Consider the following 25,781-nt stretch of genomic DNA (forward strand, 5'->3'; position numbering starts at 1 on the left):
AGGAAGATGGTACTGTCAGAGCTCGACTAAGTGAGCTTGCTTTGTTTCTTCATTACCATGTTAATTTATTTTTGCTGATTTCCTATTTGTCAAAAGAGCAAGAGCAGTCTTTGGGGTATGCAGAAACTCATTACAAGGCCTGATTTGGATAAGTCAGTAGAGACTGAAAAATGGGGGCCATGTGTGGAAAAAACCATAGTTGATCACTGACAGTGACAGCCCTGCAAATGAGATGCAGTAGCTTTTCTGTGCAAACAAAATTTATGTTAAACCACTAGAACAGGTCACAATTGTATGCTCTATTTGGAATATTTTAGTTTTATTTTGTTTTGTTTGAAAAGCAACCTTTTCCAAATATTCCTTCTTTACACAAAACTAAATGTATATGTACATAAGCTATTAGAGACAATGCATGTACTTTTAAAAATTTAATGTACAATATGGAACATGTCCAGCTCCTAAATAATTGAAACTTTATAAGACTTGGGGCTGTGAAGTACACCATCCCTAGCCAGGTTGATCTGCTTCTCAGCACAAAGGCTATGGCTGGAAAGTAACAGGTTTTCCTAGACGCTGCTGAGGAGTTGCTAGAAGTACATCCTTCTTCCCATCAAAGAATTGTTCTGAATTCATCATAAATGAAATTAGGCACGTGTGCTTCAACAACCTATATTGAAAAAAAAATAAAAATTAAATGTATACTTCATAGACCACTTTTTAATGTAAAACATTAAAATATATCATAAAACAAAGCACAGTTAAAATGCATCATTAAAACTGTCATATAAATAACCCTATATCCTAATACTCAAAAACATCTAGAACACAGAATAAAACCCTAATCTAGAGGACAGCAGCTACCTGGAATCCTGCCCCTCGGTCAAGTAGTGCTTGAGGGGAATTGGTGAGCCTGGAGAGGAGGGCATTGTGCTCTGCTCCTGCATGGGAGGTCAGCAGCCTGCCAGGTATAAGAGCTATTTCCCTCTCTGAGTGTAGCGAGGAAATATATAAACACTGTTTTTCTTTGTGGTAATTTAAAGGTTTTTCTATGGGATATAGAACGTGGAAGAACGTGGAAATTAAGAACAAATGTAGAAATTCATTACTACTGGAATCTTCCTCACTTATTACCAAGTTCTCATTAAAGCTGCTCCTCTTTCCTCTTTGTCACTGAATAGATGGACCCACCAACAGTTGTTATATAAACTGAAGCCTCCACAGAAACAATGAAAGTCACAGAAACAAGGAGATGATACTGGGATACAAGTACATCAGATAACAGGGCCAGTGCCCTAATAAGATGACATTTAGTTTGCCATGAACTTTTCACCAATATGAGGAACCCATTATGCCCCTAGTCTTACCCTTCTTGGAAGTTTCGTATAGTGGATGTAATCTTCCAGGAACATAAGTGCACCCACTATGTCGGCAGGCATTTCTGGTATCTTCTGACTGTAAGAGACATCAACAAATTAAGACATCAACAAATTAAACACTTCCTCCTCAACAGTGTCATTATGAATGGACAATAAAGATGTACGTTTTGAATATCCAGGTACCATGCATTTGAATATACCTCAAACGTTTCGTCAAAAAATGAAATTATAGATTGATAACTAGAGAAAATATATATATTTTTTGTGAAAATATCATGAAAGAAACCATCAGTGATGGGAACAATGCCACCCTTTTTTTTTTTTTAAAGCTGGAGTACAGTTTGAGTAGTTACTTTTTCTTTGCCAATGACCCTACCACTTAAAAGATGCACTTCCAAGAGTCTTCAGAACACCAATGGAAAGTTAAGAGAGGTGTGATGTGATAGTTTTATAGCAGTTTGGGAACTGAGTCAATCAATGACATATTTCATGGAGGCCCTTCACACTGAGTTTAACAAAAGTCCTAAAGGGTAATACCATATAACAAAAAAAAAGGAGCCAGACTGGTGGCTCAGTGGTAAGTTCTGTTCACTGCTGAGCTGACGATCTGATACGATTCCTGTATAAGGCTTCTTCTCCTTGGGTTACTGAGGAAGCTGCGGAGGCAGTGTTCATAGACCATGGTGGGGAATCTCAGTCATTGCTGAACAGTGACACCAACTCACTAAATGTCCTGAGAGAGAGCTGGGATTCTACCATGTGCACTGTCTATTCAAAAAGGGACTTTTTCAGTCCATTCTGTGCTCTCCTGAGGTGATATCAGAGGCTTGATAATCATTACCATGTTTGGCATATCTGACCATGTGGCTTACACATAGAAATTTACAGTTAATCTCAGCTGGGATTCCAGCTGTTGGTTATAGGCTCTATGAATGAAGTAGGCAGGCAGGACAGCTGATTTGATTTTCTTGAATACTTCTAGGGGCTATTGTTGTATTGATAACCTAGTTCTAGACCCTGTTCCTTGGTTAGATGTTATTTTATTTCTTTTGGTTTGTGGGTCCAAAATATTGATACTATTACACCTAGCTTTCGATGGAATCATCCTTATAAGATGTTAAACTGTTGACCGTTTCCTGGATGTCATAAAATTGCCATGAGGTGATGGGGATGATAATGATAATTGTTCTTGATGGAGTATTGGAATGGTAATTCAGAATAAGCATCCCCCTTAAAGTTAATTCAGGTGGTGGGACAAGGAAGCTGACTCCACAGTATTCAGATACATTGCTTCGGCAATAGGAAAGAAAGTGAAGGAAAAGTAAATGTTATGACTAGGGGCCAGTGGAGAATGCAATTTAAGGAGTATCATACTTGATTCATAAGGCTAACCAGAAGTATGCTGATGACTATAATCAAAAATCAGGAAGTCAGTATCTGCAATTCTTAAGAGTTTGACACATGGTGAGGGAACTAGTTTGGGTGATCTCTTTTGTCTCTCCAGTCAGCTTTTTATTGGCTTTTTTTTTTCCAAAGGAAGATCTGTGTTGTTTTTAAAGGTTTTAGGAGTAAGCAAGAAGTATAGAAGGGTGAGAAGGCTGGTAAGGAGAAATAGGTTTGCTTTTGGATGGAGAAGTTAAAAAATTAAGTGAAGAGAGTGTAAGGGACTTGCCAGCGGATAATAGAATAGGGGTGGATGATAATTTGGGACTCGTAGGTCAGTTCTTTTGGACACCATTCTCAAAGGCTGATCAGCAACAAATGATGGATATTTTGTCACATTTTATCTGGACCCTTGCCTCTCAGCGAAGGCAGCACATGTAGAACTGGATGATAGGTTAGTAAGGATTGTTAATGCTTCTCTAGGTCACGTGTTTTTCCTTCCGGTTTGAAAAAAAGCTATAGTTCTGTGTTGAATAAAATCTGGTTTGGCTATCATCATGGTTGAAGATCAGACAATTCTAAGCTACCATTTTTGTGTACCCAAAAATGGCGATCGCCATCACGGCATAATGTAAGCCACATTGAGCCTGCAAATAGGTGGGAAAATGTGGGATACAAATGCTACAAATAAATAAATAACCACTAAAAAAACGGGTTATAGTCAATTGTTTGAGTTTTTAGAGGAACACAACGTGGTTAACAATTTCCAGTCCAGGTTCCGGTGGGATTACAGTAAACAAACCTTATTGACTGCACTGATGGACAAAATGTATCGAATATGGGACTGGGGGAGTATTTAGTTGTTTTTCTGGACTTAATAGCCATATTTGTTACAGTGCAGTATGATTTGCTGAATAAGCAGCTGTTGGATTTGGGGACCAAATGTAGTGTTTGTGTCAGACCTGTGAGTTCTTGTACCAAGTAGAGCGCTGCCGAGCCTGGTACTTGGACCAGGTTCTGCTTGGCGGCCGCCCAACCCTAGGTTTCACCTGTGCTGACCGCCGTTCCCCAGAGGTTGAGCCCCTAGGTGCGGGCGGCTCTGCAGGGCTTACGAGATGGAGCAGGAAGCGGGGTGATGAACGTGTCGGCCAGACAGGCAGCAGGCAAGAGAGTGATCCAGGTACAGGCAGAGTCAGTAGGCAGGCAGCAGACACGAGAGTAATCCAGGTACAGGCAGAGTCAGTAGGCAGGCAGCAGACACAAGAGTAATCCAGGTACAAGCAGACTCAGTAGGCAGGCAGCAGGTCAAGAGAGTAATCCAGGTACAGGCAGAGTCAGCAGGCAGGCAGCGGACACGAGAGTAATCCAGGTACAGGCAGAGTCAGTAGGAAGGCAGCAGACACGAGAGTAATCCAGGTACAGGCAGAGTCAGTAGGAAGGCAGCAGACACGAGAGTAATCCAGGTACAGGCAGAGTCAGTAGGCAGGCAGCAGACACGAGAGTAATCCAGGTACAGGCAGAGTCAGTAACGAAGAACAAAGCAGAGGAGAAGCACACTACTGAGCAAGTAACACCTACCAAAGTAGAAGCCGAAGCAAGGAGTCTAGGGAGAGCTCAGCTGATAAAGTGCTGGTGTCTGACATCAGCAGGGAGAAGGGGCACAGCCTTAGGACAAGAGCAGGGGAAGGAGGAACCGGAAGGCCAATAGGAGAGAAGCAAGGGAAGCCAGGCAGAGGAAGCGCAGACCCAGGTGAGTGGAAGCAAAGCAATCAAGGAGCCTGGAAGCCAGGCAGAGAGAGAGCAGAGCCAGATGCATGGAAGCAAAGCAATCAAGGAGCCTGCAGCCAGAGAAGAACCACACACACATGGCTCAGGGCGGTGCCAGCCAAATGTGCGTGTCGATGCGACCTTGCGCAGCCCGAGGACGCCGCTTGCGTTGAGGTAGGGGACATGACAGTTTGGCACTGGTTTTCTTCATTCCTGGAGGGGTTGAGTACAATGGGTACTGTGGGATCAATTCTTAACTAAGATGGAACAGTTGCAATGTGGAACCCCACAGGGTGGGCTCTTTCTCCAGTATTAATACTTTTCTCTGGCCCCTGTGTGGGATCTTTGATTCTGTTAGCTTGAGAGATCATATTTTTGCAGATGATATCCAAATCTATTTACAGTCAGGAAAACATGGCAGGAGGGAATGCAGGTTTTGAATCAGGGACTGGAGAGAGTGGCTCTGTGGCTTCAGCAAAATAAGTTGACACCGAATGCCTTTAAATCAGATGCACTTTGGATTGATAAAAGCACAGCCAGACCTCAACTTTGATCCAGGTGGACAGAGAGTTATTGCCACTTAAGACAGCAGTGCAAGATTTAGAGATCTGGCTGAATTCTGTGTTGTTTAGAAATGTGTACATCAAAAGTCAACCAGGAAGTATTCCACCAGTTGACTTTGATTAAACAACTTAGGCCATACGTGTCATCTGATAATTTGAGACTGGTAGCACAGATTCTAGTTATGACCAGGCTTGACTATGGGAAAGGAACAATTATAGCTCTTCTGAAAAGAAAAAAAAAAAGCTTCTGTAGAATGCAGCTGCTTAATTAATCATGAGATTGACTATCAAAGATCATGTTTTGCTAATGCTTCCAGAGCTTGACTCCCAGTTAAGCAGCAGTCAGTTTAAAATTATGATGTTATTGTTCAAGGTGAAAAGTGAAATGGGACCGCAATACTGTGCTGAATTGGTGATACCCTATACATCAAAATGTGCTCTCCGCTCCTCTGCTAGTGCTTTATTAACAGTACCAACTGTTAAGGTGCTTCACTTGCAATTTGTGAGGCCTAGGGCCTTTTCTATGGCTATATGAGCTTATCTTGTTGGGCAGACTGGATGGACCATGCAGGTCTTTTTCTGCCGTCATCTACTATGTTACTATCAGGCATATTTTCAAAGCACTTTGGGAGGCTAAGTTCCATAGGTTTCTATGGAACTTTGGGAGGCTAAGTGCTTTGAAAATGAGCTTGTATGTTACCCATTTTTATGGAATAAGCTTCCTGAGGTGTTGTGCCATAAAAGAACTTACCTGCTTTTTCATAAAGGGATTGAGTAGTTACAAGGGCAGGCTTATAGTTGACAATTTAATGATGTAGTAAAGACTTTTTGTATTAGCAAGTTTTTAATTTTTTTTTTACATTTGTACCCCGCGCTTTCCCACTCATGGCAGGCTCAATGCGGCTTACATGGGGCAATGGAGGGTTAAGTGACTAGCCCAGAGTCACAAGGAGCTGCCTGTGCCTGAAGTGGGAATCAAACTCAGTTCCTCAGTTCCCCAGGACCAAAGTCCACCACCCTAACCACTAGGCCACTCCTCCACTCATTTAACACAATTATATATTTTATTGCCTCCAATTTTTGCAATAGAGGTGATTAGTGTTAATAAATAAATAAAATAAATTTAGGATCAAAGAAAGCTAGGTTGCAGAGGGAGCTGCCATTTCTGGCCCCTTTTTGAAGGCTGTTACTGTAACGGCAATGATGGGGTATGCAGCAGAATTGGCAGATTTGTAGGTATTTGACAGGAAACATGATGTGAATGCTTTTACTATGACCTCCAGAAATGAAGCGAGATCACCAGTTCATTTTGTGTATGCCAACCTTTGAAGTCCCTATCCCCCCTGAGAGTCAGATTTAAACTACTGACCAAGAGGTGAAAGGCTCTGGGATGTGGCAATAATACCACAGAATCATGCAGTCCCAAATCGTTACTTAATAAACTACTATACCTTGTACACTGCTCCATTGTGGAGCGAATAACTGACCAATCAGGGCCAGAAACTGTTTTGTATAGCGTGAGTGAAACTGCTTCAGCAGAGTGAGGAGACCCAGTACTAATGGAGGCCAGTCAATAGGGTCTGCTGGTTTTCTGCATAACATACCTAGGAAACAAGCATAGAACTGTCAAGCTGAACAAAGCCTAGTGAGGTCAAAAATCAAAACATACACACTAATAAAATGACATCATCACATTCTTAACATATAGTATAAAGCAACGCCATAGACTACACTAACCTCACACCTTAAACGGTCTCTACAGAATTCCTCTAATGTTTGTGTTAAGAAATTGTATTTATACTGTACCAAGGTTTTTGCTGTAATGGAGTTTAGGCAACTGGGAAATCAAAAAGAGGAAATTCACAATGGGGAAATGTGACAGCCGTTTCGTGGTTATGTATATCTGGAAAAAAAAAGAAGAACGGGCCACATGAAAACAGGATAAATTTGTGAACTTTTATTTTTCATATTTCTGAATTTAAATGGCACTGGGTAACACTGGGATGGTAAACTTTTTACCAGTTTCTAAATGTCTGGAATGAGAGATGATTTTCCTTTAAATATAAGAGCATAATCAAAAAGTTTATGATTTTTTTTTATTTCAAAAAGTACATCAAATCTCCACTCTGCTCACAATCAGAGATTGATCTAAATACATACATTTCATTTACTCGCCTCCTTAATCCTGTACACATGACTAGATTTCCTTAATTCCAGCCAGAGCAGGCCGATACTGACACAGCTCCCATTATGGAAAGAGGTGGGTATTTTATTACAATGTAAGAGATGCCATACTAGATCAGACCAATGATCTTATCAAGCACAGCAACCTGTTTCCAACTCTAGCCAATGCAAATCACAGGTATCTGGAAGGATCCTAAAGAATCTTTACTTATACTCAGGGATAAGCAGTGGCTTTCCCAAGTCTACATGGTTAGAAATTGTTGGGTCAATATTCAAAGAGAAATTAAGCAGGCAGTAGTAGTACCATGAGCTGCTGCGAGAGGTTGCGGCACCCATTCTGAAATGGAGCTGTGAGGGGCAGGAGTGAGGGGGCTGCTCTCCTAACCCTAATGACCCCCGCTGCACCACCAGGGAGACAGGTAGGCCGGAGGGGGGGGGGGGGGAGGTACTTAGTGCATTGTGGCTGGGGGGGGGGGGGGGCGGGCTATTACAGAGGTTGGGAGGGGTTTGGGAGAGTTTTAGCAATTGAAAATAGTTTTGCGACTGTTGGCCTGATATTTAGCTGGGGCCCGCATTAACTCTCTTATATGGCCCCAGTTGAATATCGGCTGGGCCCGCATAAGCTCCAGTTGATATGGATCGGCACTGAATATTAGGAGCTAATTTAGCCGGCGATGGTCGGTGATCACCGGCTGACTATCGGGGGGTATTTGACTTTTCCTCCTGGAACTTATCTAAACCTTTTTAAAGCCCAGCTTTGTTAACTATTTTTTTAAAACCACATCTTCTGGCCACAAATTCTTCAGCTTAACTGTTTGTAGGGTGAAAAAATATTTCCTTCACTTAGTTTGAATGTGCTATCTACTAGCTTCATGTAGTGCCTCTTAAGTCTTACTACTGTCTAAAGGACAAACAACCATTCCCTATTTACAGTTTCATCCCACTCATGGTTACATAGACCTCTATCAGGTCCATCAGCTATTTATTCTCTAAATTGAAGAGCCCATATCAGTGTGAGTATGACTCCAACATCCTACTCAGTAAAAAAAAAAAAAAAAAAAAGGAAGCAAAGACCTGGTTTAGTTTTTAAGCTATTACCTTGTCCTTCCTTCTTTTAGCACTCCACTTACCCCTTGATCACTGAGCAGTTTAACTCCCTCCCTTACAGGCATTTTGCTTTGAAGGTACTTGAAAGATATTTTATTATTAGTTTTTGTCTCTACAGCAATTCTCTTTAAGCCTGCCTTATTATCATTTTAGGTTATCTTGCCAATGATTATGCTCATCCCTATTTTTCTTGTTTGGGGGGGGGGGGGCTGCTTTCCATTTTCTGAATGATGTTCTTTTGGCTTCCACTACCATTATATCATATTGGCAGTCATCTGATTTTCTTTCAACCTTGTGTTATCTGGGCTCACAAAATAGTATCTCTATATATAAAAGGCAACACCAACGTTCTATGAAGCCTCCAACCGGAAGTGTGAAGGGGGAGAGATATCCGGTTTCCCCATGAGTGTCTGCCCCGCCCTCGCTCTCTCTCTAACACAAACAGTGAAGGAAAACAGCAAAGCAGGGAATCAAATCGCTCTCTCTGTAACAATGAAGGACTCAGAGGGGGGGAGGGGAGAGAGGGCAGGAACACACACACTCCCACATGCACACAGAAGAAAACCTTGCTAGCTAGCCCCCGTTTCATTTGCATCAGAAACGGGGCTTTTTTTACTAGTTTTTAAATAATATCCATGCTCCAAGCAAACTTTTGACTCTCTTTTAGTTTTTTCTAACTACATTTCTTCATTTTATCACTGTCTCCTTTTTAAAAGTAAACACTACTGAAAATTGTACTTTATATCTGCCCTTATGTCAAAATTAATTGCATTATGATCATTGTTGACAAGCCAATTCACCATCTTTACCCCTTGCACCAGGTCTTGCATTCCACTAACACCTAGATCCAAAGCAATTATTCCTCTTGGTTCTATGAACAGCTCTACTGCATGAAGAAGTCATTTACTGTATCTAGGACCTTTATCTCCCTATCATATCCTCACATAACATTTACCCAAATCAGAATTGGGATAACTGAAATCCTACAAGTATTGGAATCTGTAGAACTTAATATCAAATTGTAAAATATTGCTTCTACAATTGTCCTAAGTATCTCAAGGTATACCTTATGTTATGTAATGAAAAATGATTAAGAGGAGCCCTCTGTGTTTATGAAAGTTTTAGCGTTCAAACTGAGGTGTTCTCCGAAGAGACTGAGGTCTTTTTTCTCCACTATTTTTCATTACATAAGATATACCTTGAGATACTTAGGACAATTGTAGAAGCAATTTTTTTACAAATTTGATAATTGAAATCCCCCATTATTATTATATTGACAATTTTATTAGCTTTCCTAACATCTGTTAGCATTCCACAATCTGTTTTTTAATCTTGGCCAGGTGGATGGTAGTATACCCTCCAGTACTGTACTCTTTCCCATCACCCTTAGAATTTCTATCCATAAAGACTACACAATGCCATTTTATTTCCGCAGAATTTCTATCCTTCTCAATTCTATGCCATCCTGAACATACAGAACCACCCCTCCACCAATCTGATATAATATGTTGTGTTCATATTTCTGTCCTGGTATCCATTTCCCACTGGCTATTGTCCTTCCACCAGATTTCTGAGATACCTATTATGTCTATATCATCCTTTAATGCCAATCTTGACTTCTGGCATTCACATATGGGCATTTTAAAGTATTTTATTTTTATTTGTGCTATTACTTGTAGTCACAACCTATATATTAACAGATGATACAGGAAGTTTGGAGATGGTCATATCTCTGTGCTCTTTTTTTTTAACTTATAATTTATCCACACTAGCTCAGTCATTGCCTCAACCTCACTATTTGGATATTCATCTTTTAAAGACATCTACTTCCCTCCAAACCATGCACTTCTCAGCAACTATTAACATTCTTCATAACCTAGTTTAAAAGCTGCTCTATTCTACATCTTGGCACTGTCAAACCTCAGAATTAATCTACTGCTTGAGTAATTTACCATTCACCACGTCCTGTCAATAATTCCATCTCCAACAAATAACTTGCTTCCACCTGTACCAAGTTAATTAGTGGGAGAATGGGTTAGGAAGGGAATGGAGATTGTGAGTTTGGGCTTAGGAAGGGAAAAGGGGGTGTGTTGGTTGGGGGGAGCGGGATCAGGGAGTATTTGTTCTAGCCTGCTCGAAGACCCTAGTTAGGTGATATGTAAGGTCCACTATCTTCGTATCAGGCAGACCAGATACCAGGTGATCTTCACACCCATCACTTAGCCACCTATATTTATTTATTTTTAACCTTATTTTTATTAACTTTGCATTAGTTGACACCCTGTCAAACAGAATAGAAACCAAAATCAGTCACTTTACATTTATCCATATGACAACCTCCAATGCATTCTAGTACACAGATGGTCTAACAACTACAGCAGCTCATCTTGGTACTGTAGCACAACAATATCCAAATGAGCTGAAATTCTTACCCCCCTTTTTCTTCCTATCCGATCCCCCCTTCTTTTTTTTTTTTTTTTTTAATTTGTAAAGTTTATTGAACAAACCTTATAAATGTTACAGTATAATGTCTCATCCTAAATTCTGGTAACAACAATCATTCTTTTCTCTGAACCATAGAATACAAACATAAAGACAATAAAGAATGTCCTCTCTTATGTCTCCTCCATTTTCCCCCCCCTCCCCTATTTCCCCCCCTCCCCTCCCTTCCCGCTTCCTTAGTCCCTTCCATTCCCAAGCTCCCTTCCTTATTTCCCCCCCCTTTACAATTCTTTCCCCAATATCCGTTCAAGTTGTTTCCATTCTTTGGCCTGAACATTATACCTCCCCCTTCGTTTATCTGTCAATTCCTCCATCGCCATTAAACCCTTGACCTTCCCAATCCAGTTATGTATTGTAGGTCCCTTGTTTTGTTTCCAGAACACTGCTATTATAGATTTTGCAGCCGCGAGGCCCAGCCTCTTAATCCTTTGTCCCCATTTTTCTCCTTTTTGATTCCCCCACCCCAATAAGCACCATTTTGGATCATATGGGAAAGAAGTTTCCAGGGCCTCTGTCAATAGTCCCGTCACTCCCTCCCAAAATTTCTGTATGAGCACACACTCCCACCATATATGATAAAAGGTGCCTTTTTCCTCCTTACATCGCCAGCACCTGTCTGAAGCCTCCGGGAATATTGCCTTTACTCTCTCCGGCGTGTAATACCATCTACTTAGTACTTTATATGCATTTTCTTTCAGTAACACACAAACCGAGGCTTTTTTAACCTCTCTGCATACTCTTCCCCACTCGGAGTCAGTCAGTTCCTGTTTCAGATCCCCCTCCCAGGCCTGCATGTATTTATGTTTTACGAATTGTGACCCCCGTATATGATCATATAGCCTAGATATTCCTTTTCCCCACAGATCAATCTTCCCCCATACATCTTCCATCTTTTCCTTTTCTACTAATTTATCTTTAATCCACCTTGTGGAAGCTATATAGTGTTTTACTTGCATATACGCATACATATCTGATGATGATAATTCATAGGCCTCCTGCAATTCTGCAAAGGGTTTAATCCCCTCTTCTGTCAGCAGGTCTCTGAATCTGATAAGCCCTTTATGGAACCATGTTTTAAACACTCCACCCTGAATCCCGGCCGGGAAGCCTGGGTCCTGTGTGATCCAAGCAAATGTGGATTTAGTCCTAGATCCCCTAAGCCTAAATTTTAAAGTGCCCCATAATGCTAAGAGATGTGATACAAAGGGATTTAGGGTAAGCCTCTTATATGTATTATCCGGAATCTGGGCCCATAACAATCCCTCGAGCACCCCTTCTTGTACAAAAATCTGCTCTAGTTTTGTTATGGATGATAAGTCTACCTTTCCCCATACCGCGATTTGTTTAAGCTGTGATCCGATCCCCCCTTCTTACCCATCTACCCATGCCCCAAAACCTTATTGACATAACTGTCACTTATGGTAAAATTATGTAAGTCTGAATTACAATAATGTCATAATCTAAAATACACTCTACTGAAGGTTAGAATCAACCTTGGTTTTTGACATTACCAGGAAACAGCATATAAAATGTGTGCATATTAAAGGGTATATGGAATAGCCACCCAAGTTCTCTCATGTTGTGAAAACCTGCCTTTCAGACCACAAGAAATTTTATCATATTTTCTCACTTCTACACATATCTTTTTCACCGATGCCAATTGTGGGAGCTTGTGAAGACCTCCAGTTTCTGGTAAATGCCATCTTTGTTGCAAGCAGCAATGTCAAGGTCAACCTGTCCATGTCTGAGGGGAGGGCATCCTCCTCTAAAACACCCAGCAAATTCTTCTCAGGTGAACTCCAATCCATCAACGAATCTTATCCCATATTGCATCCCAGAACACCTGTGCTTTGCTGCATAACCACCCATATGCTCAATCTCCCACATTGCCACAATTTCTCCAACAGTATATTACCGCCCTGTCCCTAACGCAAAATGTGTTTGTTTGAATGGTGTCCAATAGAGATGGTTTGTTAACTGATATTTAATCTGTCTGTAAGCTGTTACTAGAGAACACTTATGAGCATACAAACGTGCTCTTGTCCAAAAAACGTCCCCTTTAGGCCCTCACAGCCATCGTTCCCAAGAGGCAATATGGTCCCCATAACTTGGTCTCTCAGTCCTCTAGTGCCACATAAACCCGGGAGAGTATCTTAATACTTGGCCATCCCTTGAATATGATATTTTCCAGTAGTAACAGTTTCCTATGTAAATTAATTTTCGAATCTTTACCTTGTAACAGACTCCTCATCTGAAAATATTGATAAAAAGGTATTTTATTATCAGACAACTCCTGCAGCTGTTGCAGGGATAACATGGAACCCCTGTCAAAAAGATATGAACAGTATCATTCCTATATCATGAAGGCTCTTTGTTAACTCTAAAATATGAAGCAGACAATGGCAGTACTCCACCAACTTGCTAAGTGGGTGAAGAATTTCTTGCACTCCCAGTTCATGTTTAATGCTCTGCCACAGAATTTTAAAAGAACAAATAGGCATCCTTTACATTAGATACATTGGAAGTATAATGGGTATAGTGGTCCCTGCCCACCCATCCACCTATGTCTCAAAAATTGACAGGTGGATGATCAGAAGCCCTGCACGGTTCCATACTGCGCTCTAAAAGTAGCGCTGGAACAGAGCAGGGCTATACCACCCCTATGATCAGAGATAATAGCATGCAAATTCAAGCACGCTATTATCGCTGATCATGGGGTAAAAGTGCGGGAGGACTGTGCCTGAGCATGTTGTTTCACAGGTTCGGCCTGTCAAAAGCCTGACCTGTCAAATAGGGGCTGAAGGTCCAAGGGACCTCCAGACCCTCCCCATCCAAAAAAGTGACACATTGGTGGCCTAGTTCCCCCCCAACCTCCCCCTGAAACAGCAACATGGGGGGGGCTGGATCTCCATTCAATTCCTATGGGTTCCTCTCATTTGCTATGCCAGAATCGCTAGCATGGATTTGTAAAACAGGCTCTTAAAATATTATAGTGAGTAGGAATGCCTAATTAAATTTAAAGTCCCTTAAATTTTGTACTGGACTACAATTTGCCTTATCGACCTCCCACCCAGGAATTCCGTGAAGTTCTCCCGCACCTATCCACTTTCCAAACTGCAGGAACTTAAGATATACGCTACTGTTTGCCTCTTCGTTCAGCTACACCTGCCCCCGTTTTTGGAATGCTCTACCATCAACGTTAAAAGAGACAGCCGAACACAGTCTGTTCAAGAAATCTCTAAAGACTTACCTGTGTGATCGTTCTTACTCCACTCCTGCTTGATCCCAGCATTCCCTCATTCCTCTCCCCTGTTGACCCCCTCTCTCTACCCCTCCTCTACTCTCTACTCTGTCTTGCATATGTATTATTATATTGTACTTTTCTTACAACATTGTAAGCCACATAGAGCCTGCCTTGGTGGGATTATGTAGGATATAAATGTTCACAATAAATAAATAAATAAATAAATAAATAAATAAATAAAATAAATAAATAAATAAATAAATGTAAATCATAATTTTAGAAAGTCACTCTTTACACATTTAGAACTACAGCATGAACAATTTGGAAGGGGGTGTTCCAGCATTTTGCTCAGACCACTATGGGCAGCATGGTAGGAATCCTTTTCCTGAGGAAGAAGGAAGTTGATAGTAGTGTCTTGCTCCCCCTGTGTGGCAATGCAGACTTCTTGCTGGGCATTGAGAATGTGTTTTTTTTTGGCAATGGGAGGTGAGAGGCGTTTTTCTTTTGGAACATTTAGTTCAAAAAGATGGGACTTTTTTCTTTCTTCAGGATATACAACAGAGCTGGGCCTGTGGAGATGCTGATATTTTTGCTTATTTGCAATTATCTCATTACATATCTGCTTTACTGGGTCAAAGCTTGACACACAGGTTTGGGGTTAAATTATGGGCATTTCTAGAGGGGGATGTGTCAGGCAAGGTCTCTATTTCCTGGTTCCACAAGGCATTGTTGAAATACTCTCTGGTTAAAGAATTTCAAGACATAGCTGGGTGTTGGGAGCAGGGCTACAGGAATGTCATTTAGGACAGTTCTTTGCACCTATTTTTCCCCAAAACAAACATTTGCTGTGGAATGTCTGGACACTCCCCAGTGCCTAAAATGTGCTTTACAAGACAACTTATTTTTTAATGGCATGTGGCAGTGCAGGAAAATCAAGTCATTCTGGGTAGATATCTTCCATTTTCAGGGCACAGACCGTAGAAGTCTGCCCAGCACTAGCCCCGCCTCCCCCCATGGCTCTGCCACCCAATCTCCGCTAAGCTTCTGAGGATCCATTCCTTCCGAACAGGATTCCTTTATGTTTATCCCACGCATTTTTGAATTCCGTTACTGTTTTCATCTCCACCACCTCCTGCGGGAGGGCATTCTAAGTATCCACCACTCTCTCCGTGAAAAAATACTTCCTGACATTTTTCTTGAGTCTGCCCCCCTTCAATCTCATTTCAGAACTAGGGGACAGTAATTATGGAGGCAACTGCGCTTACACTCTGGTGTTAAAAACCACCTTAAATGTTCATAAAACAGGTGGGTTTTTTTCACTTGGCTCCTTAAGTGGCTCTTTCTGGACACCCTTCAGTTTTATAAAATCTTCCACTTACACACGTAAGAACAGGCATTTACATGTCAGATCCTGAGTGATGTCACTGTTCCTTTCTAAAATAGCTGCTCCCACTGTGCATGCCTTCAAATACAGTGGTGGAAATAAGTATTTGATCCCTTGCTGATTTTGTAAGTTTGCCCACTGACAAAGACATGAGCAGCCCATAATTGAAGGGTAGGTTATTGGTAACAGTGAGAGATAGCACATCACAAATTAAATCCGGAAAATCACATTGTGGAAAGTATATGAATTTATTTGCATTCTGCAGAGGGAAATAAGTATTTAATCCCTCTGGCAAACAAGACCTAATACTTGGTGGCAAAACCCTATTGGCAAGCACAGCGGTCAGACGTCTTCTGTAGTTGATGATGAGGTTTGCACACATGTCAGGAGGAATTTTGGTCCACTCCTCTTTGCAGATCATCTCTAAATCATTAAGAGTTCTGGGCTGTCGCTTGGCAACTCGCAGCTTCAGCTCCCTCCATAAGTTTTCAATGGGATTAAGGTCTGGTGACTGGCTAGGCCACTCCATGACCCTAATGTGCTTCTTCCTGAGCCACTCCTTTGTTGCCTTGGCTGTATGTTTTGGGTCATTGTCGTGCTGGAAGACCCAGCCACGACCCATTTTTAAGGCCCTGGCGGAGGGAAGGAGGTTGTCACTCAGAATTGTACGGTACATGGCCCCATCCATTCTCCCATTGATGCGGTGAAGTAGTCCTGTGCCCTTAGCAGAGAAACACCCCCAAAACATAACATTTCCACCTCCATGCTTGACAGTGGGGACGGTGTTCTTTGGGTCATAGGCAGCATTTCTCTTCCTCCAAACACGGCGAGTTGAGTTCATGCCAAAGAGCTCAATTTTTGTCTCATCTGACCACAGCACCTTCTCCCAATCACTCTCGGCATCATCCAGGTGTTCACTGGCAAACTTCAGACGGGCCGTCACATGTGCCTTCCGGAGCAGGGGGACCTTGCGGGCACTGCAGGATTGCAATCCGTTATGTCGTAATGTGTTACCAATGGTTTTCGTGGTGACAGTGGTCCCAGCTGCCTTGAGATCATTGACAAGTTCCCCCCTTGTAGTTGTAGGCTGATTTCTAACCTTCCTCATGATCAAGGATACCCCACGAGGTGAGATTTTGCGTGGAGCCCCAGATCTTTGTCGATTGACAGTCATTTTGTACTTCTTCCATTTTCTTACTATGGCACCAACAGTTGTCTCCTTCTCGCCCAGCATCTTACTGATGGTTTTGTAGCCCATTCCAGCCTTGTGCAGGTGTATGATCTTGTCCCTGACATCCTTAGACAGCTCCTTGCTCTTGGCCATTTTGTAGAGGTTAGAGTCTGACTGATTCACTGAGTCTGTGGACAGGTGTCTTTCATACAGGTGACCATTGCCGACAGCTGTCTGTCATGCAGGTAACGAGTTGATTTGGAGCATCTACCTGGTCTGTAGGGGCCAGATCTCTTACTGGTTGGTGGGGGATCAAATACTTATTTCCCTCTGCAGAATGCAAATAAATTCATATACTTTCCACAATGTGATTTTCCGGATTTAATTTGTGATGTGCTATCTCTCACTGTTACCAATAACCTACCCTTCAATTATGGGCTGCTCATGTCTTTGTCAGTGGGCAAACTTACAAAATCAGCAAGGGATCAAATACTTATTTCCACCACTGTACATGTGCACTTTCCATGCCCTTGTAAACATTTTACGGAAAACTCTGGACATCACTTTTTCTACCTAGATACCCTACACAAAATCGGGCTTTTATCTAATGCCAAGGCTTGGATTACTCTCCTGTAAGTGTGAATCCTTCTAACTTCTTAAATGGGCTAACAGTCTATTTATCAGAGAATGTGCGTCACTAAACAGGGGGGTGGGGGGGGGGGGGGAAGGGAATTAAACACTACAGCTCTCTTTATATCTTCTCATAGCGAAAAACAAACAAAAAAAACCTTCTGAAAACTTATTTTTTCTATCATTGTTTTGCACAGCAAACACTTAATCACTCCTATAGATTTCATTCTAAAGTACACCCCCACATAATATTTTTAAAGTTCCTAGCCTTGTTTTTTGTTTGTTTTTTAGTTTTGACTTTCGCAATAAACAAAATTCTCACAGTCATGTTCAATCCCCAGCACATATGCTGAAAATTGTACTACATTGTGCAATTCTGCATTTGGGACGTGAATGAAGCATTACTTGCACTTTTGCTTGGAATGCTTAATCTGATATTTGAATAAATGAAAAGACTTGTTTTACTGTTTCCTGCCTTCACAGCCAATGATGATAAAGTGGGGCGGAGAAATATTTACAGAAAATATTTTAGTTCGGTCATATCCACAGTATCAAACAGCTGTACCAATGCATGATGGTGAATTGTGCATACTGTGGGAGAGGACTGCCCAGATAGGCGGATCTAACCTTGTTAAGTGGGTTATGAGCTCCTGCTGCTTCTAGGTAGGCAGCAATTTCATAGAGGAGGGTGTTGTCTTCTTTTGGATAAGGCAGTGAAGGATCCTGATAATGGGCTTCTATGTCTGCTAAAATTGCCCTAAATAATACAAATGAGAAATATGTTACACAGAACACATAACAAATGCAAATATTTATTTATTTATTACATTTGTACCCCGCGCTTTCCCACTCATCGCAGGCTCAATGCGGTTTACACAGTAACAAGAGAATACAATCTGTAGTAACAAATCAATAAGGATGTATGTGATAGGACAATGAACAAGGAGTAAATGGGATAAAAGAGGTACGAGTGAAAGGATAGGGATAGGTAATGAGGTGGATCGATAAAGGAGAGGTTGAGGAAGAGCATGGAGAGTAAGAAGGTAATCACATTAGTGCACTGGCATAGCCAGATGGCCAATTTTGGGTAGGCCTGAGCTCAAATTGGGTGGGCAAAACATTTTCTCTGTTCCTGCCCTACACCCACTCTTCACCCCTCCCCCAGCACCTCACAACTCATAATATAAATACTATAGCTAATGAGGATCCCCAAGCTCTGAAAGCTGAAGACTTTTTCTGAAGGTGGCCAGAATGCCCTTTTACCAAGTTTAGGAAGCAGCACCAATGTACCTGAGCTACCGATGTTGGTATCCCACGCATGTGTAGCTGTCGATGACTCAAGTATGGTGCTGCACACTGCAGAACTTGGCAGAAACCTGGCTATCTTTGAAGGAGGTCTTCAGCTTGCAATGCTTGGAAATTCCCTCCAGCTGGGGCCCAGGTCAGAAAATAAAAGAGCGGGCCCCTCCAGATCCTCTCTCTTTCCTGTCTCCCTTCCAATGTCCCAGCTGCCATTAGTATAATACTGACAGACCCTCACCAAATACAGAACAAGGGATCACAAAAATTGAACTGGGAACCCCAAGGAGTTAAACTTGGCATGTACTGCCACACTAGACAAATAAAAACAGATATGCATTTCCTTTACTAATGAACACAATACAAAGACATTTGCAATGCACATTTCCCAAAGCTAACAAATTCCATTTAATACATTCAAAATAAAATACTTTTTTCTACCTTTGCTGTCTGGACATTTTATTTTTCCATCATGTTGATTCCAGTTTCTCTTTTCTGCTTTCCTGTCTTGTCTTCTGCTAATTCTACCACTTAACATATCTAGAGCGCTACTAGGGTTACGCAGCGCTGTACAGTTTAACAAGGACAGTCCCTGCTTGAAGGAGCTTACAATCTAAAGGACGAAATGTCAAGTTGGGGCAGTCAAGATTTCCTGAATAGAGGTGTAGTGGTTAGGTGCTGAAGGCGACATTGAAGAGGTGGGCTTTGAGCAAGGATTTGAAGATGGGCAGGGAGGGGGCCTGGCGTATGGGCTCAGGGAGTTTATTCCAAGCATGGGGTGAGGCGAGGCAGAAAGGGCGGAGCCTGGAGTTGGCGGTGGTGGAGAAGGGTACTGAAAGGAGGGATTTGTCTTGAGAGCGGAGGTTACAGGCAGGAACGTAAGGGGAGATGAGGGTAGAGAGGTAAGGAGGGGCTGCAGATCGAGTGCATTTGTAGGCTAGTAGGAGAAGCTTGAACTGGATGCGGTACCTGATCGGAAGCCAGTGAAGTGACTTGAGGAGAGGGGTGATATGAGTATATTGGTCCAGGTGGAAGATAAGACGTGCAGCCGAGTTCTGAACGGACTGAAGGGGGGATAGATGGCTAAGTGGGAGGCCAGCGAGGTGTAGGTTGCAGTAGTCAAGGCGAGAGGTAATGAGAGAGTGGACGAGAGTTCGGGTGGTGTGCTCAGAGAGGAAAGGGCGAATTTTGCTAATGTTATAGAGGAAGAAGCGACAAGTCTTGGCTATCTGCTGGATATGCGCAGAGAAGGAGAGGGAGGAGTCGAAGATGACTCCGAGGTTGCGGGCAGATGAGACGGGGACGATGAGGGTGTTATCAACTGAGATAGAGAGTGGAGGGAGAGGGGAAGTGGGTTTGGGTGGGAAGACAATAAGCTCGGTCTTGGCCATGTTCAGTTTCAGGTGGCGGTTGGACATCCAGGCAGCAATGTCGGATAAGCAAGCCGATACTTTGGCCTGGGTTTCGGCAGTGATGTCTGGTGTGGAGAGGTAAAGCTGGGTGTCGTCAGCATAAAGATGATATTGGAAACCATGAGATGAGATCAGGGAGCCCAGGGAAGAGGTGTAGATTGAAAAAAGAAGGGGTCCAAGGACAGATCCCTGAGGAACTCCAACAGAGAGCGGGATGGGGGTGGAGGAAGAACCATGAGAGTGTACTCTGAAGGTACGGTGGGAGAGATAAGAGGAGAACCAGGAGAGGACAGAGCCTTGGAACCCAAATGAGGACAGTGTGGCAAGAAGTAAATTGTGATTGACAGCGTCAAAAGCGGCGGATAGGTCGAGGGGGATGAGGATGGAGTAGTGACCTTTGGATTTGGCAAGGAACAGGTCTGCTGTCCATATGTCTTTTCTCCTCTCTCGTTTTGTTCCGTTCTCTTACTACACCTATCTTTGACATATTGATCTTTCTTTTTTAGCTCTTTCCTCTCCTTTTCTTTACTGCCTCTGTTGGCTCAAATTTCATCCTCTTTACCATTCCTCTCCTTTTTACTTTGTAGCTACCTTTCAAATTCCATTTCCTTCTCTCACCCGCTACCTCTCCCATTACCCATCTCTCACTCCTTCCCCCAGCCTTCCATTCCCTTTCATCTTTAATCAACTCCGCATACCATATTTGTAACCCCTGTAATCACTATCCTTCTCTCATTCATTTCCTTGCCACCCGCTACCCTCCTCAGTTTGGCCTCTCCCACATAGTTTTACCATTTCCAGCATCTTCCTCCCTCCATTCTTCTAGCCCAGCATCTGCTCCCTCTTTCTCCCCTCCTCATCCTTGAAGCCTGACATCTACCTGTCCCCCTTCTACTCCCCGTCAGCATCTTCCTGTCCCTTCTCTCTTCCCTTCTGCCCCCTCCCCCATGATCCAGCATTTCTCCATCTCTCTTCCTTCCCTCCAATTGTCCAGGATCTTTCCCTCCTTTCTGTCCCTGGATCCAACATCTTCCTCTTTCTCCCTTCCCCCTCCTGTGCATATCTCTCCCTTCCTCTCCTCCACCCCAATGTCCAACCTTTCTTCCCTCCCTCCCTTTTTCCCCACTGTCCACATCTCTCTCTCTTTCTCTCGTGCCCCAGGTCCAACATCTCTCTCTCTCTTGTGCCTCAGGTCCAACATCTCTTTCTTCCTGCCCACACAGGCCCTACACAATCTTCCCATTACCAATGAAACCTGTGTGAAGAACAGAGTTGCTGGAGGGCCTGGGAATGTGTGTTGGCTCACAAGCTGAATGCAGACTGTCATTGCTGCCACCAGTTAACAATAGCCCTCACAGTAAGCGATAGATCTGGAGCAGCTTTGGAGGGATATAGATGGAGAGTACCGAGAAAAGAGCCATGGGATATTTGGAGAGGACCTAAGAGGACACATACGCAGAGCAAAAAGGGCACAACTCCAGAAAGGGCAATGGGAAGAACCCAGGACGAGGCCAAGGGGTAAGGGAGAAGAAAATGACTCAGGATGGAGGTGGTGACATTGGGAGAGGACCTTGGATGGGGAGGGAGAAAAGTCTTAAGAACCAGAATTTGAAGGGAAGATGAAAAGGAAGAAAAAGACTCAGAAAGGGGCCTTGAAGGATGGGGTAAAAGTGACAGAATACTGAATTGAAAGCTTCCTCTGAAGTTTCGAACCTGAGCCCCAGGACAACTAACACTGGTCCTAGCATTCAAAACAGCTTAATGCCCAAGTCACAGAATAAGAGCTCATGTTTTTTATCTTAAAAATAAAAATAAAAATAAAGATAAAATAAAGTATGATGTTGCCTTTCTTACTTATTAAAATTCTCCAGTGCTGCTGCCAGATGCTTGGAGTCAAACTTACAGGTGTAGTTTAATTCATTGGCAATTTGCTGTCTCAAAATCTGTATTTGTCCAACCTGATATGAATAGGGAGAAAGGCAGCAAGAATTTGTTAGTATTTAGAAATGCAGCTGACATGCTCATTCTTCTAAAAAATTCCTAATAAACTGCTCACACCCCTTAGGTCCACAATGCTATAATTTACTAGCCCCAACTGCAGTTTGTGTAGCCCAACTAACCCTCTCGCCAACAGCTTGTCCTCCCTCCAAACGACCATATCAGATCAATGTAAAATGATCATAGAACTGAGGAGATGGGTATACATGCATACTTGAAAACTGAGAAGAAATGGGATAGGAATCCAATCCATGATGTCCATAAACATGTCACTCCTGCTGTACAAGAGGTGAAAAACTCTACAAAGGCTTTTCCAGAGAAAGGAACGCATTCTGTTTCCTTTAGTTCAGAGTCACATGGAAACTTTTACATCAGAAAGTTTAAACTGATCTTATTCTACTCCAAAATTACTCAAACTAGAAATGTGTATATGGCATTTAATGTCTTGGTGGTGATGTCTCACTTAATTCTACATCCTCACGGATACCTAAATTCAAGGATTTAGTCTGCGTCTTCCATGGCCCAGAGCAGGTCTGGTTATTCCAGAGTTATAGCACAAAGGATGTAATGGTTGAGTTCACCCAATGCTTCATGAATTTTGGAAACTGGATTAAATTTATAATTTTATTGGTGTAGGCCACGAGGTCAGATTTAAGAATTAACCTATGATAAAAATTCCTAGAAATCTAATGAATATATATTGTGATTTAATTTAACAGTCTGACCTCAATGTTTTCACTGGTATAAAAAATACACATTCTCAGAGGCAGAGTTTGAGCAGACAACAAATGTATGTCCATAGATTGTAAAATATGCTAATGTACACTCAAACTTATGTCCCTGTCTGCAAGGGAGATGCAAATGTTGCCACTCATTTTATAAAGACGTGAGGGGTGGGTAGTACATGGCCAGGTTCCCATAGGATCACTCCCTCATCGAGACTGAAAATGAGCCATCAAAGGGTATACCTGCTGAGTCAAAGGGGTGGGGCTCAGGCAGGGAGGTGGTTAAGGAGCTAATTTTCAAAGCACATAGACTTACAAAGTTACACAGTAAATCTATGTAACTTTGTAAGTCTATGTGCTTTGAAAATGAGCCTCCACACGTCCTGAGGTACAACAGATCAGGGAGGCCTCAAATCAAGAAGTCTCCAAGGGAGTAGTGAGAGAGGCCTGAGTCAAGAAGCCCCTTGGGAGCAGCCCTGAGTGGGGAACTCCACAATGATACATAGAGAGAAGGCTACAGTCCTTAGGGAAGAAGAATAGTCTGAGCATAAGAGTTTCCCTGGGGTAGGAAACTGTAAGTAGTCAAGTCAGCATCCAGGCGTTGATTATACGCAGACAGAAGACTGCCAAGGTAGGAGAGAACCTTGCAGAATATTCCTAAAGTATATGACTTTGGTGTGTGTCCAGAAGGGACAAGAGACAGCCTTAGTTGCCATGGTGTTGGGCCTAGCTAGCAGCCAGCCCAATGAAGAGTAGTGACTGGGAGTACCTTATGAGAGAGAGAGAGAGAGAGAGAGAGAGAGAGAGAGAGATTCTGCTTAAAAGGACTAAGCCTATTAAGTTAGCTACTGCTTTAGGGGGGGACGGATCCATTTTAACTCGTTTCTTTCTAAATATATTATGAGTGGAGCAGTAACCAGTGGTTAGAGCATCAGGCTGAGAAACAAGCAAGACAGTGTTCAATTACTGTTTCTCCTACTGCAGCTCCTTGAAACCTTGGGCAAGTCACTTAACCCTCCACTGCCTTAAATACAAAATTATTAGCCGAGGATCAGAAGCAAACGCAGGTGCTAGAGGCTATTTGCGCCATACTAACGCCTGCATTTGCTACCGCCCTATGATCAGAGCCCCTGAGCACGTGAAACAATGCGCTCACAGGCTCTGACCACAACTAGCATGCAAATGCATGCTAAACAGAACTCTTAGCGCAAGTAGCATGCAAATGCATGGTAAACACATTCCTCCCCAATGATCAGTGGGCAGCGCGCCAAACATTGGCACGCTGTCTGTGGCAAGCCCTATGCCAGCTCGGAGCTGGCATCAGGGTTTACAGATCATTGGGGAGGAATGGTGAGCCCTGCCCAGCATGCATTTGCATGCTAGTAGGCCCCCCATTCCCCTCAATATAGCCCCCCCCCGCATGAGTAGGAATCCCACCCCCCCCCCCCCCCCCAAGCCAGCAACACAGGGGCTGGAGGTCCAGCAAACCTCCAGTCCCCCTGATACAAGTTCATGGGGGGCTTTAGATCTGGTGGATCTCCAGCCCCCCTAACCCCCTCTCGCATCTCCACAAAAAAAGCCCTGGTGGCCCAAAGGACCACAAACCAAGCCCCTCCCCCGCAACCTGGTCGTCTAGTGGCCCTCTTCCCCGCCCCCTCATCTCCCTTATATGGTGTGAAGCCCCGCCCAGCGCATCCCAAAATGCACTGGGCAGGGCTGGGTGCCGCCATTTTCAACACGACACTGGAAGAGGAGGGAGTGTACTACCTCTCCCTCCTCCAACAAAGGTACTTGAAGGGGATCAGGGAAGAGGGTTGCTAGACCACCAGATTGGGGGGGCATGAGGGGGGGGGGCTAGGGGGCTGGAGATCCATCGGATCTCCTCCCCATGAACTTGTGTCTTGAGGGGGGGGGGGGGGGTCAGAGGGAATGGATGTCCACTGGACCTCCAGCCCCCGTGTCGCTGGCTTGGGGTGGGGGTTTGGTGGGGGCACTAGGCCACCAGGGCCTTGCTGTTTGGGGTCCAGCCCCTGTGTTTCACAGGTCTAGGCTTTTGAAAGCCCAGACTTTTCAAACAAGTGTGGGAGGCACATTTACCCTATGATCAAAGATAACAGTGCATAAATTTGCATGCTATTATCTCTGATCATAGTGGCAATAAAGCCCCAGCATGGGGCTTTTGATCATCTGGGCATTAGATTGTAAGGGCCCCAGAGATAGGGAAATTCCTACTGTATATAACCCTTGTCTTGAATTACCACTATAAAGGCATGAGCTAAACCCAAAAGAACTTCATAATGCAAGGTCTAATCAGTTATCTTAATTCTTCAATATGAAATAAAAAGTTATACACACCAAAAAAGGAAAGAGTTTATTCAAATATTTTGTAAACAAAAGTACCTTCATTATTGCATCCAGGTACGCACTCCAGATCCTCTGAGTTTTAGCAATGGTGGCAGAATAAATTTTGCTAGAATTTCCTTGTAATGAAAACAAAAGATTAGCAAACATGATGAATGCTGTATGGTAAAAGTATGCAACATGATGGCAGATACGGAGGACCAAAATGCCCATCCAGTCTGCCCAAACTGCTTCCAATTATGCAGAGTTAAGGGTACTTACCTACAATTCCTTTCAGAGGACTGACTGCTTTCTGGAGGGCTTTCAAAGTGTCCTGCACAGCTTTGTCTTTAAGTATAATCTTCTGAAACATGATGAGGAAATTCTATACCCAGAAAGGAAAGAGTTTCATTCCACTGCAAAGCATGTCTTTTTCTAATTTTATATTATTATTAGATTAGATGATTGTAATGTCCGTACTTTCTTTCCAAAAATATCTCACATAGACATTTGTTGGCGTGCACCAGTCTAGACAGGAGTAAAAATGAAGGCACTGTATTTTATAACTAAGCATATCCACAATCCCCATAAACAGGAAGGTACAGAAGAAAAATAATAAGAGTAATATAAAGACTAATGAAGTCCTAACATTCGTTAAATTACGAGTTGGGAGCTGAACAACAGAAAAAAGGAGAT

At 42.9% G+C, this 25,781-nt stretch overlaps 1 protein-coding gene across 1 annotated transcript in view; it reads right to left on the reverse strand.

Annotated features, from left to right (window-relative positions):
* Positions 1-298: 298 nt before the first annotated feature.
* WASHC5 (WASH complex subunit 5) overlaps positions 299-25,781 on the reverse strand; it is a 129,062-nt gene continuing 103,579 nt past the window's right edge. The window contains 9 exon segments of the mRNA XM_030219053.1: positions 299-667; positions 1,365-1,452; positions 6,541-6,571; positions 6,574-6,693; positions 6,896-6,992; positions 17,939-18,068; positions 21,877-21,980; positions 25,146-25,225; positions 25,368-25,470. Coding sequence (XP_030074913.1) covers positions 611-667; positions 1,365-1,452; positions 6,541-6,571; positions 6,574-6,693; positions 6,896-6,992; positions 17,939-18,068; positions 21,877-21,980; positions 25,146-25,225; positions 25,368-25,470 — 810 coding nt within the window. The 3' untranslated portion in view covers positions 299-610.

This window comes from Microcaecilia unicolor, chromosome 1 (genome assembly GCF_901765095.1).
Source record: "Microcaecilia unicolor chromosome 1, aMicUni1.1, whole genome shotgun sequence".
NCBI classification, from domain to species: Eukaryota; Metazoa; Chordata; class Amphibia; order Gymnophiona; family Siphonopidae; genus Microcaecilia; species Microcaecilia unicolor.